This window comes from Laetiporus sulphureus, assembly GCF_001632365.1.
Source record: "Laetiporus sulphureus 93-53 unplaced genomic scaffold LAESUscaffold_75, whole genome shotgun sequence".
In the NCBI taxonomy this organism is placed as follows: Eukaryota; Fungi; Basidiomycota; class Agaricomycetes; order Polyporales; family Laetiporaceae; genus Laetiporus; species Laetiporus sulphureus.
Window position 1 is genome coordinate 82,945 of NW_024468584.1, and position 15,400 is coordinate 98,344.

At 53.9% G+C, this 15,400-nt stretch overlaps 5 protein-coding genes across 5 annotated transcripts; all 5 read left to right on the top strand.

The window, feature by feature from the left end:
* Nucleotides 1–71: 71 nt before the first annotated feature.
* LAESUDRAFT_732025 (G protein pathway suppressor 1) lies at nt 72–2,228 on the top strand. Its single transcript, XM_040910154.1, has 8 exons — nt 72–242; nt 300–604; nt 658–792; nt 853–1,137; nt 1,202–1,402; nt 1,472–1,690; nt 1,749–1,858; nt 1,918–2,228. The coding sequence occupies exons 1-8, from the start codon at nt 110–112 to the stop codon at nt 2,006–2,008; spliced, it is 1,479 nt and encodes a 492-aa protein (XP_040758454.1). The 5' UTR covers nt 72–109; the 3' UTR covers nt 2,009–2,228.
* A 309-nt stretch (nt 2,229–2,537) lies between these two features.
* LAESUDRAFT_732026 (glycoside hydrolase family 28 protein) lies at nt 2,538–5,091 on the top strand. The gene is made up of 16 exons (XM_040910155.1): nt 2,538–2,729; nt 2,788–2,861; nt 2,911–2,965; nt 3,030–3,391; nt 3,447–3,466; nt 3,522–3,568; nt 3,630–3,665; nt 3,729–3,815; nt 3,935–3,973; nt 4,052–4,096; nt 4,171–4,237; nt 4,304–4,391; nt 4,474–4,550; nt 4,607–4,738; nt 4,791–4,966; nt 5,034–5,091. Exons 1-15 carry the CDS (start codon nt 2,604–2,606, stop codon nt 4,814–4,816), a joined length of 1,281 nt encoding a protein of 426 aa, XP_040758455.1. The 5' UTR covers nt 2,538–2,603; the 3' UTR covers nt 4,817–4,966; nt 5,034–5,091.
* A 306-nt stretch (nt 5,092–5,397) lies between these two features.
* On the top strand, nt 5,398–8,267 carry LAESUDRAFT_732028 (NADPH oxidase). Its single transcript, XM_040910156.1, has 9 exons — nt 5,398–5,739; nt 5,996–6,492; nt 6,564–6,784; nt 6,852–7,124; nt 7,186–7,252; nt 7,345–7,497; nt 7,643–7,771; nt 7,856–7,949; nt 8,030–8,267. The coding sequence occupies exons 1-9, from the start codon at nt 5,409–5,411 to the stop codon at nt 8,038–8,040; spliced, it is 1,776 nt and encodes a 591-aa protein (XP_040758456.1). The 5' UTR covers nt 5,398–5,408; the 3' UTR covers nt 8,041–8,267.
* A 2,951-nt stretch (nt 8,268–11,218) lies between these two features.
* Nucleotides 11,219–11,768, top strand: LAESUDRAFT_665585 (uncharacterized protein; the record flags this gene model as incomplete). The annotated part of the gene is made up of 3 exons (XM_040905200.1): nt 11,219–11,303; nt 11,359–11,402; nt 11,463–11,768. The coding sequence occupies 3 exons, from the start codon at nt 11,219–11,221 to the stop codon at nt 11,766–11,768; spliced, it is 435 nt and encodes a 144-aa protein (XP_040758457.1).
* Nucleotides 11,769–14,348: 2,580 nt separating this feature from the next.
* LAESUDRAFT_530326 (uncharacterized protein) lies at nt 14,349–15,395 on the top strand. Its single transcript, XM_040902834.1, has 4 exons — nt 14,349–14,634; nt 14,709–14,750; nt 14,810–15,121; nt 15,182–15,395. The coding sequence occupies exons 1-4, from the start codon at nt 14,571–14,573 to the stop codon at nt 15,322–15,324; spliced, it is 561 nt and encodes a 186-aa protein (XP_040758458.1). The 5' UTR covers nt 14,349–14,570; the 3' UTR covers nt 15,325–15,395.
* The last annotated feature ends 5 nt before the right edge of the window (nt 15,396–15,400 follow it).

The following is a 15,400-nucleotide window of genomic DNA, read 5'->3' on the forward strand; positions in this document are numbered from 1 at the left end:
GCCTATGCAAAAGTATATCATGATTATTATGTATATATTAACACTGCATGGGCCTCACTGGCGCCTCAAGGCTCAGCTTCTCTCCTTGTACCGTTAGCTTGCTACAGTCATGGATGTGGACTCCGTCGAAGAAGGCGAAGTGCATGGGGAGACTGTCAGAAGAAATGGAAGGCATCCGACGAGGCTTCCCGTCGACGATGCACACCCGTTCGATTTGGAGGCATACTGCGCGAGCTACTCAGGTGCGTACCCTGTGGCCACAGTTATGCACAGCACGCGTCCCTGACCAACGTATGCAGGTCGCTCCCTCGTTGATAGAATGATCATTGTGATACAATTATGCCCTACACTTGCGGTGCAGGCACTTCAATGCGCGTTGCAAACGGTATTCAAGATGCGCGACGTGAAGCTTTACCGCGATCTTGTCGGTGCCTACGAAAGCACAGCCTCCGCGTCGAATGGTCAACTGTCTCCTCCCGCTGAGGTTTCCGCACTAGACATGAAGTGGATTGAAGAGACAATGCAGAACAATCTGGCCGAGAAGAATAAGTTGGAGGTCGAGCTTAAGACATACACTAGTAACATGATCAAGGAGAGCATTCGGGTACGTGTTGCCATCATCGATCGCGTACGATGTACTGATCATTGCCACTGTAGATGGCTCACAGAGATCTCGGTGACTTCTTCCGGGCGACGGGTGACGCGGCTTCGGCTTTGAAGCATTACACGAAGTCACGCGAATTCTGCACGACTAATCAACATGTCCTTGACACATTCATGTCATGTCTTGAGGTATGTTCGGCATGACGTTCGCACCGACTCTCATGACATACCTCGAATACGCCCTGTCAGCTCTTGATCGAACAGCGCAACTATCCTCACATCTCAACTTATGTCTTCAAAGCAGACGCCGCACTTGACGCGACAACGGCTGCGCGCGCAAGCGCTAACTCAGCCCCGACGGCGCCCGCCTCAGCGAGTAACAAGGAGAAAGCAAATGCGGAGCGAGAGAGCGTGCAGAGCAAGCTCGACGTGGGTCTCGCAATCTCACTCCTTGGGCAAGGCAATTATGAGAAGGCAGCAGCGTCGTTCCTCAAGGTTGGAAGTGTAAAGACATTGGGAGAATGGGCGAACACAGTCAGCGTGACCTCAACGCATTTTATGGGTAGTCCATGCTCATCGTGATCTGTCCGTTATACAGCTCATCGCTCCGGGGGACATCGCGATCTATACAACCCTTTGTGCTCTGGCGTCATTCAAGCGACCTGACATTCGCTCCCAAGTACTTGACAATGACAACTTTAGTGTTTACATCGAGCAGGAGCCGTACGTGCGAGAGTTGCTGGAGTCATACATGGGCAACCGCTTCAAGGCGGTGCTTGAAGGTCTCGAAAAATACTCGGTCAATCATTCCTCTGCTTTCAGCCACTACGTGCCGTGAATTCTGACTCTGATCCTTATCAAAAACCAGACCCGACATTATGTCGATATCCACCTGTCATCGCACATGGCGAAGCTCATAGATCTCATTCGAAGCCGCGCTCTCGTGCTGTACTTCCAACCATTTGCATCAATCAAGCTCGAGCGTATGAGCAGTGCATTTGGGTGGTCCATCGAGGAGCTCGAGCGACAGGTCGTATCTCTAATCCAGGCCGGCGAGATCCAGGCGCGAGTGGACAGGCAGAACAAGGCGAGTCTCGCATGGTAACAGGCATCGATGATCAGTCACTCATGAAGCATCATCACAGATTCTCAAAGCGAAAGAGACAGACCAGCGCGCGGCGCTCTTCATGCGTACTATGAAGACGGGTGAGAACATGCAATCCGCGAATAGAAAATTGCTGCTCCGCATGCGACTGTACGTCTTCAGCATTCCTATGAACTCTCTCCTTGAGTAACTGGTGGATTGTTATGTAGCCAACAAGCGGATTTGATTGTGAAAGCACCGAAGGGTCACCAACCACAGACCGGGCACCCGAGTGAACAACTGCCTTCCGACATATTCTGATTGTGCATCTGCATTTATTTCTACCATATCCGTGTATTCGTACCAGAGACACCTCAGTCGCTCGCTGTGTATTCGATGCTTTCGCGGATCTCAATGATTGAGCACATCTTATTCAGGCCTCATTGACGAAACGACTCAATCCAGATTGACGTGCATCTTACGGAATGCATACTCACCCTTCTGCTTGGTGACGGTTAGCCCGTTCCGCTCACCATTCAGCCTGCCGTTACTTCTCCGAGAAAACGGCGGATCAGACAATCTCACAGCGAATCGTGACCTCGCAGTGAAGTCATCCCCTCTATATGATCGCAAGCGTGCTGATCATAAGGTCGTGTTTGGGGCATCTCATCACATTCGAAGAAGCCATCGACGCTTCGCACAAAACACCTTGAGCCTACAGCCGGTCCGCTGCAGCCCGCGCCGTATATGCGTCAAGATATTCCCGTTACTGGCTGCTTCTCCTGTGTCCTCGTGATACACGGCGACATTCATGTCCCCTCTGGACGTGAACTTGCACATAAGATGATGGGGCGAGGGTTTCTCTGACATGAGCATAGCAGTGATAGCTTGACTTGAACGCGGAGCACTGATCGAGATGGCCCGTGCTTTGCATGCCTTGTATCTGGTCGCTTTGTGTCTTACGAGGTTACTTCTCTCGGCGGCGGCGAACAACACCTGTACGTTGGCGCCATTGGGAGAGGGTGAAGATGATACGGATCAGGTGCGCTTCTCCATGCTTTTACCACGGTGGGACGCGTTCGTTAATTTCTCTGCAATAGATTGAGGCCGCCATCGCGCAGTGTGGTCACTATGGCACGGTCACCTTCGCTCCGGGCGAGTACATCGTCACAAGGTGAGTGCTCAGTGTAAAAGAAAGTAGGCTCTGATAGCATGTCGGGCAGGAAGATGACCTGGGACTTGGTAGAATCACGAGTAGACCTGCACGGCTACCTCAACGTACGTACCCATGCGAACCAGCCAACATATCCTACATCACTTGACCGCTCTCCACCACCCGCAGTTCAAAGCGGACCTGCCTTACTGGATGAAGCCCGAAAACACGTACCGCGTCATCTTCGTACAGAGTCAGGCGTCCTGGTTCGTGATCACCGGGCACGACTTTGTCGTCGACGCGCACAATACGGGCGGGATTATCGGGAATGGACAGTACTGGTGGTCGTGGTACGGCAACGGCACGCGCATCGACGGGGATGGACGCCCGGTGTCGCTCACGGTGTATCGCGCGGCGCGCGCGGCGATCAATAACTTTAGGATCGAGAGCCAGCCCTTCTGGTGCAATGCGGTTGTCGAGAGCGAGGACGTGGTGTATGATGGGATGTATTGCAATGCGACGAATGCGGACCCTACGTACTTCAACCAGAAGTGAGTCATAGCGTGACTGTTCCGGGATTCGGATGAACACTGACGTTGTGATTAGCATTGTGTGGAACACAGATGGTGAGCGCGTCCGGCGGTTATGCACAGCTTTTGCTTGAGACGGCCTTCGTCGCAGGTATCGACACGTACAGGTCCAATAATATATCCTTGCTGAACTTCGACGTGCGTCATGGCTTTTCTGTACGATGTCGACTTGCTTGACGAGTGATGTTTCATTGCAAAGATCACGCTTGGAGACGATTGCGTTGCTATCAAAGGCGTTAGTAAAGAATCTCCATCATACAGTCAGCGAAACGCGTCGACTGACAGCTCTGTGCGCTAGAACTCGACAAATATATATGCCAAGAATATCACCTGCACAGGCGGTACAGGCATCGCATTCGGGTCTCTGGGGCAATACTACGACCTGGTACGCTAGCGTCTGTTCTCCTCCTCTGGCCCTCGGGCCCGTCTGTCCGTGCTATCCAATCCTACACTGAGCGATGCCGCGGCCGACAACACTGACACTGACGTCGGTGATCATTGCAGATCGACAACGTCGAGAACATTACGATAGAGGACGTCACCGTAAGTGTTCATTATTTCCTGAATGATCGCACCTCTATGATGAGATGATGCATGCGGCGTGACCGGCTTCTGGCATAGATGATGCGGCCGGACCCTGTCATCCAGCCGTACATGGAGCATGGGGTAGGTGACCGCTGCACAACAAGAGTCAGACGGCCGAGCTGATCTGGCCGTGCTGCGTGTGTCGTGTCGAACAGATTTATTTCAAGTCTTGGACGGGAACAACGATTGGGTTCCCACCGGCCGAGGGAGGCGGAGGACGGGGTGAGTGATTGGGAGAGCCTAGCTTGAGCATGTTAGCGTCCGCGTCTCATCTTTCTCCACAATCAGGCCATGTCGCGAATGTCACCGCGCGCAACTTCCAGCTTGACAATGTCACATATCCCATCCAGCTGTACCAGACTAACTCTGGACACCCGTGAGTGCCACTAGCTCAGGCGGCCGTCCAGGGGCTGCAGCATCAAGCTGCTCGTGATGCTATCTGATAACTGTCACGTCAGAGGAGACGCGCCATCAGAATATCATTTTGGTGACATGATCTTTGTGAACTTTACCGGCACATCGTCGACGAGTCTGTGTGAGTAGAATGTTCTATTTTTGCGCGGATAATATTAAGCATTGGTGGAATGATAGTGGTTGATATGGAATGCAGTCCAGCGTCGCCATGCACGGGGCTTATTTTCAATGATATCGACGTTGCACCGCCCACCGGGGAGACGGCAACATTTAATTGCTTCAATGTCAGAAGCCAAGTGGGACTCGCTGGTAAGCTGTCCGCGGCGAGGCACGGATGCCGTATGACTTACCAATCCCGCAGCATGCAACACGTCTGCGCAGGCGTAAATGATGGGAATGACAGCGGCACGTCTTGCTTCTCATTGTGTAAATCACGAATCAAATGTGGCGGTTTAATTGAGCGATGCCATCTCTCGCTTTGACATTGTCCCCCGGTCGCACGGGCCTGCGAGTGTAGGCTATGGTTGGATCGTCCATGCAAGCAAATATCTAGATGACTTGACTGCGCTGCAGACTGATCTCCCTGAACGTGTGTTCTGAGCAGACGAGTGTTTCTGACGGTCTCCTGGCAATGCACGCGCAGCCACGCTATTCGATTCGCAGTTACCGGATAAGGATTGGGAATTGCTATGGCAATGGGCGCCTCTTAGTGACATCGCAATCAAAAGGACATGTCCCGCACGCACAGCCGTGTAGGCCAGTCCTCTCCTCTTTATATCTTTTCTTCCACCCCTTCCTGGGCTTCGCATACTTTACACCCCCTTACTGTCCTTCACTTCAGGCCGGTCCTCTTCGCTCGTTTTCCGCTGTGCGGGACGACAACGACGACAAGCACCAGAGCCCTCCTGCAGCGCACTGAGCACTCATGTCTGCTAACTGGAAGAAGCGTTCTTCGAGCCTCGACTTCTCGGACGGCAAGATGCCTCCGCTCACGCAGCACCCCGACATGGACAACCCGTTCGCAGATCGCGCCGATGAGGGGCCCAGTCATTTGCAGCGCAACAAGTCCGAGCGCAGACGGCTGCAGCCACTCCAGCGGACCAACACCATCGGCGCGGTTCCGCCCGCTCCTTACAAGCCTGAGACTATGATGGACAGATGGCACGTTTGGATGATCAACGAAGGAGGAAAGAGGCTCTTCTTCTTCTTCTTCATTTTCCTCCACATCTTGGTCGTCACCTTCGGACTGCTGTACTACAGCCTCAGTGATGACTTGACGGGCGCACGGGCCACCTTTGGTGTTACATATCGTGAGTGTCCTATCCTCTGCTGCGACGTTGCAATGGGGCCTTGAAGAGCTGGGGAGGTGATCATGCGGATGAGGACATGGAGACGGTGATGGGAATCTCTACGGCACGGCACCGATGCGCGGACGGCGTTCGGTCGGAGTTGATGCATCTCGGTCATCCCCATCGCATCGTCCGTGATCGCGTTTGCTGTGGCTACGGCTCTTCGCAAATGCTTCACGCTATTCCTACAGATTGGCTGACCATGTTATCCTTCCAGCAATCGCTCGTGGTGCTGCACTCACCCTCCATGTCGAAGTCGCCTTCATCCTGCTCCCCATCTGCCGGAATTTCATCTCGCTGCTCCGCCGCACGCCGCTCAACTACTATATTCCCTTCGACAAGAACATCACCTTCCACAAGGCCATGGGATGGGGCATCTGCTTCTTCTCCTTCGTGCACATTGCCGCTCACATGATCAACTTTGCTCGCCTCGGCTTCGCCCTTTCTGACTCGCCCAAGGAGCGTTTCATCATCTGGCTGCTCGCAAACTTCACGACCGGTCCAGGCGTTACTGGCTGGATCATGACGGCCGCGCTTGGCATCATGGTATGGTATGCGATGGAGAAGCGGCGCCGTGCCAACTTTGAGCGGTTCTGGTACTCGCACCATTTGTTCATCGTCTTCTTCCTCAACTGGCAGCTGCATGGCATGTTCTGCATGATCCAGCCCGACCGCGAGCCGTTCTGCTCCTGGAACACCATCGGACTCTTTTGGGTGCGCAGCCCAGGCTCTAATCTCCATCTCAATACCCTTCTTTCTGACGATATCCCCATGGATACCTGTAGCGGTTCTGGCTCACCGGCGGGGTGATCTTCATCTTCGAGCGTATCTTGCGTGAAGTGCGTTCTCGCCACCGGACCTACATCTCGAAGGTCATCCAGCACCCGTCGAACGTGCTGGAACTGCAAATCAAGAAGGAGAAGACGACGACGCGCGCAGGCCAGTACATCTTCCTCTCCTGCCCAGAGATCTCGTACTTCCAGTGGCACCCCTTCACTCTCACGAGGTGCGTTGGCATGGTAGTCTGCACGCACCCCCTGGTGGGAAGGCTGACGCTTCTCTTGGGCACGCAGCGCACCGGAGGAAGACTACATCTCCGTGCACATCCGTGTTGTCGGCGACTTCACACGCGCGCTTGCGGAGGCTGTTGGCTGCGACTTTGACTCCAAGGGAAGGGGCACCGAGAACGGCGGCAAGCTTATCGGCACGGCGGCCAACCCGCCTGTCAACCGCGTCCTGCCGCGCGTCATGGTCGATGGTCCGTTCGGCAGTGCCAGCGAGGACTTCCTCAACTACGAGACAGTTCTGCTGGTCGGTGCTGGTATCGGTGTGACTCCGTTCGCTTCGTGCGTGTCTCGAATTTATATTTGTGCAGGAATACCCTGCTTAGCTCCATTCCTGCGTCAGGATTTTGAAGTCTGTTTGGTACCGTATGAACAACCTTGACAAGTCGAAGCCTACGCGTCTCTCGAAGGTGCGTTCACTTCGGGAGTTTGTTCCTGCCGACAAGCGCTCACCACCTTCTCCGTGATCCCTGCTTTGGGTCGCTGCCGGCGGCTTTTCTAGGTCTACTTCACCTGGGTGATCCGCGATTTCGGCAGTGCGGAATGGTTCCACTCACTCTTGCAGGCCATCGAGGAGCAGGACACGCAGAACAGGATCGAGATCAACATTTATTTAACCGCGAAGATTAAGGAGGATGACATGAACAACATCATCGTGCGTACCCGCGCCTGCGCTTACCCGTCCCCACTGCGTTCCAGACGTCTCTGCTATCTTCCGACTCTATTCCGCACGCCGTCCCGTATCTCTCCCCATGGTGATGCACGCAGTGACTGATAGCCACCTCCCGCTTCTTCCCTAGGTACAAGACGTGGGCGCCGAGAAGGACGCGATCACGTCCCTCCGGGCGCCGACGCACTACGGCCGGCCCAACTGGGACAGGGTGTTCAGCTCTGTCGCCGAAAAGCACCCGGAGACGGATGTTGGCGTGGTGAGTGCTGCGGCCCCGATTTGTTGTCGTGTGATGCGTGATGCAACGGGGGCTAATGGTTGATCTGGCTGTGTTTCACCCCAGTTCTTCTGCGGGCCTGCGGTGCTCTCGAAGCAGCTTCACGTCTGTTGCAACAAGTACTCGACGCCGGACGGCACCAAGTTCTTCTTCGGCAAAGGTATGCGTTGCTGCTTGGCTGCTGCGTGTCTGTTCGTTCGTTCGTGCTGCTCACCACGGTGTGTTTTCGTTCCTGCACAGAGAATTTCTGATACCTTTCCGAACTCACCGCGCCTGCGTGGTGCTCGATGCTCTCATTTATGGACTGTAGTTGGCTGCTGTGTGTCACTCCCTGTATCGCTACTTCGTGTCAGTGAGCATCATACGGGCGTGTGCCCACGTTTTGTTTTTTCATACTCCGGGATGTTTAGCCGTTAGTGCGCGGATGGTTGCTCTGCTGCAATACAGATATATTATTAGCAGGCCTAGTACTGTTTGGATGAGGCAGAGTCGCTGGATACTAGTCTAGCGCGAAGCCAGCCACCATCACGTGAGATGCGTTTCGCTTCACGTCAATGGGCTTACGCGGTCGATGCGCCTGCCACTCGCCCGTCGCGTATCATCGATTCACATTCCCCCCGCCGCCTCAGTTTACGGCAACATACGTTAGACGATCGATCGACCAAGCTGCAGGGATTAACGAGGGTGATCTCTGCAACAGCATCTACGTACGTACTACATCATCTTTTTTTCTCGTACAGTCTGGCCGCAGATGGCACGAACCAAGGTAACTTCAACGGACAGCGAACTTCATAGGAAAAAGGAATCAGAAAGGACGTCTCGGTAGGCGACCACTTGGTGCGATCCGCGCCTGTGAGCGGCAGCTCTGCTATGCGCGTTTCACCGGAGGGGAAAACTCAATGGAAAATGCCGACCAGCGCCCGAGCCCTGATGATTCAGTGCATGGGGAGCGATTGCCTAACGGAGGGAATGGACCCAAGTCGCCCATCGTGAAGTACATAGCCGATGTTTGATCGGGGTCTTGGGCTCGATTCTTGGCCCTTTTTCCCTATTCCTCTTTCTCTCTTTCTGCGCTAAATGCTGACAGCAAATTCTCCGCATGATGCAGTTCAGGCTGCAGTTTAGATGGCCGCGAGTTGTGATGACTGACGAGAGTACGACGATTGGACGGCTCACTTTCAATTTGTCAGGACCGGCGCACTAGAAGTCGAGCAGCCCCGTCTGCCCAAGGTCGTATACGGCCATGGTTCCCCGAGAAGGCCTCGTAATTAATGTGTGGTTGATGCACCCGAGTGACCGTGCAGTCGTTGCTGGCTTTTACTGCGGGTCTCGGGCGTTGCGGACGCCGTGGCGTCGCTCAGTAGAACGATCCGGGACGTCGGGGATCTCCAGCTCGTTGACACCTTGTTATTGTCAATTTCTACCTCAGGTAGCGGAGCGAGAAACGCGGATCTGTGGTTGTGTGAGGCATTTTTCCCATGGCGTTGTGGTTTCGCCAAGGATGGACGGGGTTCCTCACCTGCCACATTGAAGTAGGGGAGTTCATGTCATATCGGCAGTGAGGAGGGTGGAGATGAATGCTGGACAACGTCACCAGTCTCTCCGTGAGATCTCCTGCAATTCAGTACGGGACTTCACAAACGGTTGACGGTTCACGGGTAGGCTGTGACGCCCTGGAGGCCTTTGACGAGCAGGGTGGCCAGAGCAACCCAGAGCGACGAGCATACCTCGTTGGACAGTTTCCGGACAACGTGTTCGCCTACAGCTTCAACAACCCTGCATTTGGGAAAACCATACCTGTCCGACCGTCGTCCAGGCTCGCGAGGGGACAAACGCATTCCTCGTTTTGCGGGTGCAATCGTCATCCACCTATGCGCACATCGAACGGGAGCTATGCATGGCATGCACTTGTGCCAATAATACCTGCAGCACCATAGCGATCAACGAGTCGTGCGCGCGACAGGAACCAGAAATGGTCGCCGTTCGAGGTCGGTAGTCTCTCCGCTGCAACGAGCAAGCTTAACAGTGTCGATCTAGATTTCTCTGTTAATCGTTCACAGCTGCCGTCTCAGGAGCATGAGGTTGGCAAAGCGAAATGAATTGGACCACAAAGACGATGATGTACAAATGACGTACTTGCTAGGTACGTAGGAAGCGCCCCCGTTCTTCCATAGCAGGGGTGCAGCCTTTCCTGTACCTTCTGGCTTTGTGCATGAGCCGACCATCTGCAAAGTTCCAAGTTCCAGAGCGCAGCTCAAGGTGAAGGCCAGCCTGGCCTCCACGATGACGACGGCCCGATACAACGCGATCGCCACACGAGCGACGTGATGAGGTTCTGCGAGGTTCTAGGTGAGGCAAAAGTGGACTATGTGGACGACGCTGCTGTGGTATGCGAGACAGCGCACTCGGTATGATTGATCGGAGAGTCATCTTCGGTCTATGCTGACCCCGAATGACGCTGGAACTTCGGGAAGGTGGCAGGTGAATTCCTATTGCGATTGTCCCTCACTCTAAACGGCGATGCACAGCCTACGGGAAGCGGACTATGACTAATGATCCCGACTACCCCGAGCGTCGGAGCATTTGGCTGGGACTCGAATCGACGCTGCGTGCTGGTGGGCGATCTAGGCGGGGACGGCTATGCTGAACAGCAATGAACTTTGATGAAACTAATAGAGACAGCTCGCGTCTTAGGCCGTCAATGGAGGGACTCGAAAGGACCCGCGACAAGAGTAAGCGATTAGTTGTCAGAGTGGCAACGACTAGGTTGGACGGCAAGTTCCGCAGTTGAAATATCAAGGCACGTCTGCCGGTTGCCGCTCGTATCGTAGCGTAGCGTGACGCGTCACTGCGCCGCTGAGGAGTGCGCTGTCCATGCCAACGAGACCAAGATGCACGGAGTGGACGGAGCTCGCAGGATCCGCAGAAGGCGAATTCAGAGGGAGGGGCACGGTAATTGCACTAGATAACAATCAACGATGATGTGGACCTACAAACGGAATCACCGCGCAGGAAACGGCCGCGGAGTTCTATGGATTAGGAAGGGCGTGACCCGTAGATTGGGCGGATAGGTCAGTGTCCGCGTTTTGTTCTATTATTTAACCGACAGTTGAAAATATGACATGAGGTGGTGAATTGATGGACGGAGCCTATTCTGTCGCTCGAGCGCGGCCTGATTCGCAGCACACGCTCGCCGCCTGCTGGAGACTGCCATTGGAAGCGAGCCAAATTCCCGCAGGAAGGGTTCCTGTTGCTCGATATGGCTCGCAACCCAACCAAGGGCCAAGATTCAGAATCAGACGAGCATAGTCCGACCCGTCGATATCTCGGGACGAGCGGCTCATTAGGTCCTATAAGTTTGGGCGTTGTAGGCGCATCGATCCTCGTCCGTATTCCAACCCCGATCACTTCCCCCAGCACTTACGTTACATGACGCCCTTATCCGTCTCGCACTGTCTCTCGGACCACTCTGCCTCTCCTACCGACCGTCCTGAACGTTCGCGGAATGCCAAAGGTGACCTCATCCCGGCAGAGACGCTGTTCCATCTAATCTCTCGCCACCGCTCTAGCGCAAGCTAGGCATCGTGCCAAGCGAAAAGCCTATATAGAACAGGTGAGCCGCCGCCGCTCGTCCTCGTCACCGCGAGCCCAGCGCTCACCGTTCTCGATGCAGCTTGAGCAAACGGTCACGAAGCTGCAGACCGTCCTTGCTCTCTCTCCAGACCAAGTCGCTGCCTTGCCACCACCTCTGGTCAGGATCCGTGAGCTGGAGGAAGAGAATGAGCTCCTGCATCGAGAGATAGACGAGCTTCGGCGCCAGCTCGAACTTCGAAACGCCCGCCTTCGCCCTGACATCACACACCGCAACGCCATGGTAATGCAGACTGACGATGCTCGCTCTGACCGCGACGCTAGACGTCGGAGGATGACTGACTCCAACATCTACATGGTGTGTCTATACGTTGCATCATGGAGCTAGTGTATAATAATGATGGTTCTCAAGGACGATAAGCCAATGCAGAATGGGAACATCCCGCAGGTCCACAGCCCTCCACCGCCTCTGTCTATACCCTCCTCATCTCATCACGCCCAAAATGCACAACAATCGTCTGTCTACTCCAGGTCCACGTCATCTGCCCTGCTCCATCCATATGCAACGTACCAGATACCGGGGACTCCTTCAGGGTCTAGTTCTACCTCAAGCCCGTCATTCTCGGCGAGTACCTCTTCCCTTCATGCCAGTCTTGTGGTTCTACCCAGCTGCGCTGCTGAGAGCTCGGGATCCTAGTGACGGTATCTCTTTCCTTGTCAACAGCCTAGCGAATACGCGCCGCCTCCCGTGTCCCACCCCCAGCATCGCACCACATCTTCTGGCCATCCGATGCTTCCGCCATTTTCACACACGGCGAATCAGTTCGAGTATATCAAACTCGAAGAGGACAACTATCATGTGAGAAAGCCCGCGGAGCGTTCTCTTTCACACACAGCTCATAGATTTTTTTCTTCTAGCATCACAGTGTGCCCCAAAACAGTGGGTATTCCTCAACATTGCATCAGTATACAGCTAGTCAAGCAGTAAATCAGTGGCATGGCTATTCGGCAGAACGAACCTAAGTCCTGCATGAAGTAGCGGGAAGGCTGGCGTTTTTCTCATCACTGCACGCATTCGTTATTGTTTTTGATTTGTCGGCGCCATCCTTGTATTCCTTGCAAAGGTGTCTTCTGCTCCTGTGTTCTTACCTTTCTTGCTGTCTTGCATCGTACGCTATCACCGCTGTCTTGCGCTTCTATGACAGAATGGACATCCGAGAATGTTGTGGAGCGGCTTGCATATCAGCTCGTATATCGACCCTCAATAGGCCAGCCACATGCTGCACTTGCCCTATCTTGACGTTCGTTCGCATGCCTGCAACGTTGTTTGATCTTCTCTGAACTAACTCTGAATGGTTCGCGGAGGCAAATATTCCTCCGGAGCCGATTGACTCGGATTGAGTAGGGTTTGATTTCTTGTCACAACTCTGTTCTCGCGGATGCCTCGTATAGAGCGACACACGGTGACAGTGGGCGTAGTCCGACGACTATCCTGGGTTCAGTGGTCAAAGCGCTGTCAAGTCCGCCTGGGGAAGTGAAGCCGAAGGTGTATCATGTATGGGAGGCGGCCACCACGTGTCCATACATGATCATCCGGACAGGGACGATGGGTCAAAGCGTCCCGGCTGGAAGCTAGCTGCATTTGCGCTAGCGGTGCCTGTCTTTTTCCACGTACGAAGAGAATTCCTCAGGCAGCATTGCTAATGGCATGTTGTTCGGTCTTTCAACGGCGACCTGCCCGCTTCGGCATAGCTGGCCCATGAACCTAATTTACCGCTAACCAGGCAGGGCGTCAAGACGTTGAACACCGGACCTAGGAATGGAACAAGGTTGTGTACGCCGTCGTGAGGGGTTGCCATGTACAATACAAAGGAGTTGCGACTATCGTACACGGAGACTTGGAGCACGTTTCGACAAGGGCGCCAGTAGGATCGTGGGCGTTGCTGTATTCTAACCGCCCATCTAAATTTCCTAGTCACCGAACACAACATGCATGCGCTCTGACCGATCATAAACGCTGCCCAGATGACGTTCACCTGGGAGATGCAGCTGGAGAATCGGACGTCATTACCCCTTACCTAGTATGACTGAATTGTAATTGCGATATGACCAACTGCGTGCCCGTTCGAATGTGCGCTGCCTCGCGTCGGGTGTCATCGTTGCTTATCTGTACGTTTGTCCTCCGGTCATTAATGATTCCCGCGAAGGTTCGTTCAAAACGCGACCCTTTCAGCAGCTACTATTGATGATTCATGTCTGTGGCGTTTGGAAGGGTAGTGCATGGCAGTACAATCGACGCCCACTGGCACCGTCCGCTCGCCTCGGTCATTGAGGTCATCCTTGCTGACGTTTACCTGCTGCTACGTTGGAGAGTGTCCTACTGCTTTCCAGACGGAACCAAGCGGATACCCGTTATTCAATTCAGCGTGTTAGAGCGCCATGGCTTAGTGGCGCTGGAAAGACCCTCCCGCAGATGGTATCAAAGAGGCGGTCCGGTCCCCATTTGTTCAAGAGCACAACGACTTCCAAACGCAGAAACACGGGTGATGGGGCACGAGCATCAGAAGCAATCTGCATTGTCACAATCCGGAACAAAGCCGTGAAAGCGCCGCGCGCTAAACTTGCTGAGATCCGTGTCAGTGGAAAATGATGCTGCAGTGAGCTTGCCTCGATGGCCTTACCCCGCCCGTATTCGGCTCAGGCGGCGTTAACGTGTTCTCTCGGCCTTTCCAAGACATGCAGATCATACCACGAAGCTGCCCGCTTCGAGTTCTGATCGATCCAGAGAGAAGCACCATCTCAGTACGACGATGGCATGGCACTCGTGAGCATCCCTCGATGGCTGCTTCACGCCGATGCGCTCTCTTCAATGCAAATGCAAACCAAATAACTCGTTGAGAATAATCTGGAAGAAGACTGGTTGATCGTCGCGGATATAAGAAAATGAATTAAGTATGCTAGATTTATAGCGTATGTTTCAGACGTGAGACGACCATGCTTGACCTATGTTCAACTGGCCCGTTGGAATGAACACTGCGTGTGGCAGTCCACCACCGGCAAAAATATACATGCCGTGGCCAGAGTAAGCACGTGCCACAATTGAACGTAGCCACCAACGCGTTCTTTTGGACAAAGTCACTGCAGGTTCACCTTCATCCGCTCATACCACCATCATCCACACCGAATCAACATGAGCTGTGAACGAAACGACCAGCGAAAGAGACGGGAGCACATGAAACAAGTAAGGCATGCAAGTGAGTCGGACAAAGAACAGTGCAATGTATGTGGTGAACGTACACTGATGCCACACCATTCGCGACACGCGTAGGGTTCAGGAAAGAGAGGGACGAAGAGACAGCCAAGATGGCTGGTAAGATTACTGCTGTACAAAAGACTGCAACGGCTCACTCAAACGACCCGCATATACAGCAACGATGGCATACTTCAGCTCTCGCAAGACGAAAAGCTTGGGTCAACTTAAGGAGCGTAATAAGGACCATCAGAAGAAGGCTGGGACCACCACCTCCGTTGGTCAAAGCTCAACGGCAGAACACTCTAACATCGAGCACATGTTGTCGAACATGACCATGCTGTCGGTCCCAAAGACAGGCAACGCCACAGCCCTGGTCAGGGAGTGGGGATATGGCCGACGGCCCGACTATGTGATCCCAGGGAGGCCTCTTTGGGAAGACCTAGAGAAAGCCGGCATCTCCATCGACGCAGAGTCAATGGATACGTTTGGTGCGTGTCAACGAATCTCAGCACTCGGTTGAGTGGCACGTCCTAACAACAGTTGATCAGCACTTGGAGCGAAAAGATATCACTATACGAGCACGTCACTGACCCCGTACCTACTGCATCACGCCATGAATGAGACCACCGGACAGTACAATCTCTGGGCTGCCTGCGAGTATGCGATGACAGAAAAGTACGTCTGCCACTAGACTACTCGCCAACTTGTCTGACTTGCGTTGAAGTCCAAAGGATACGCCTGTGGAGGAGCTCTTCCACAAAGCTGTA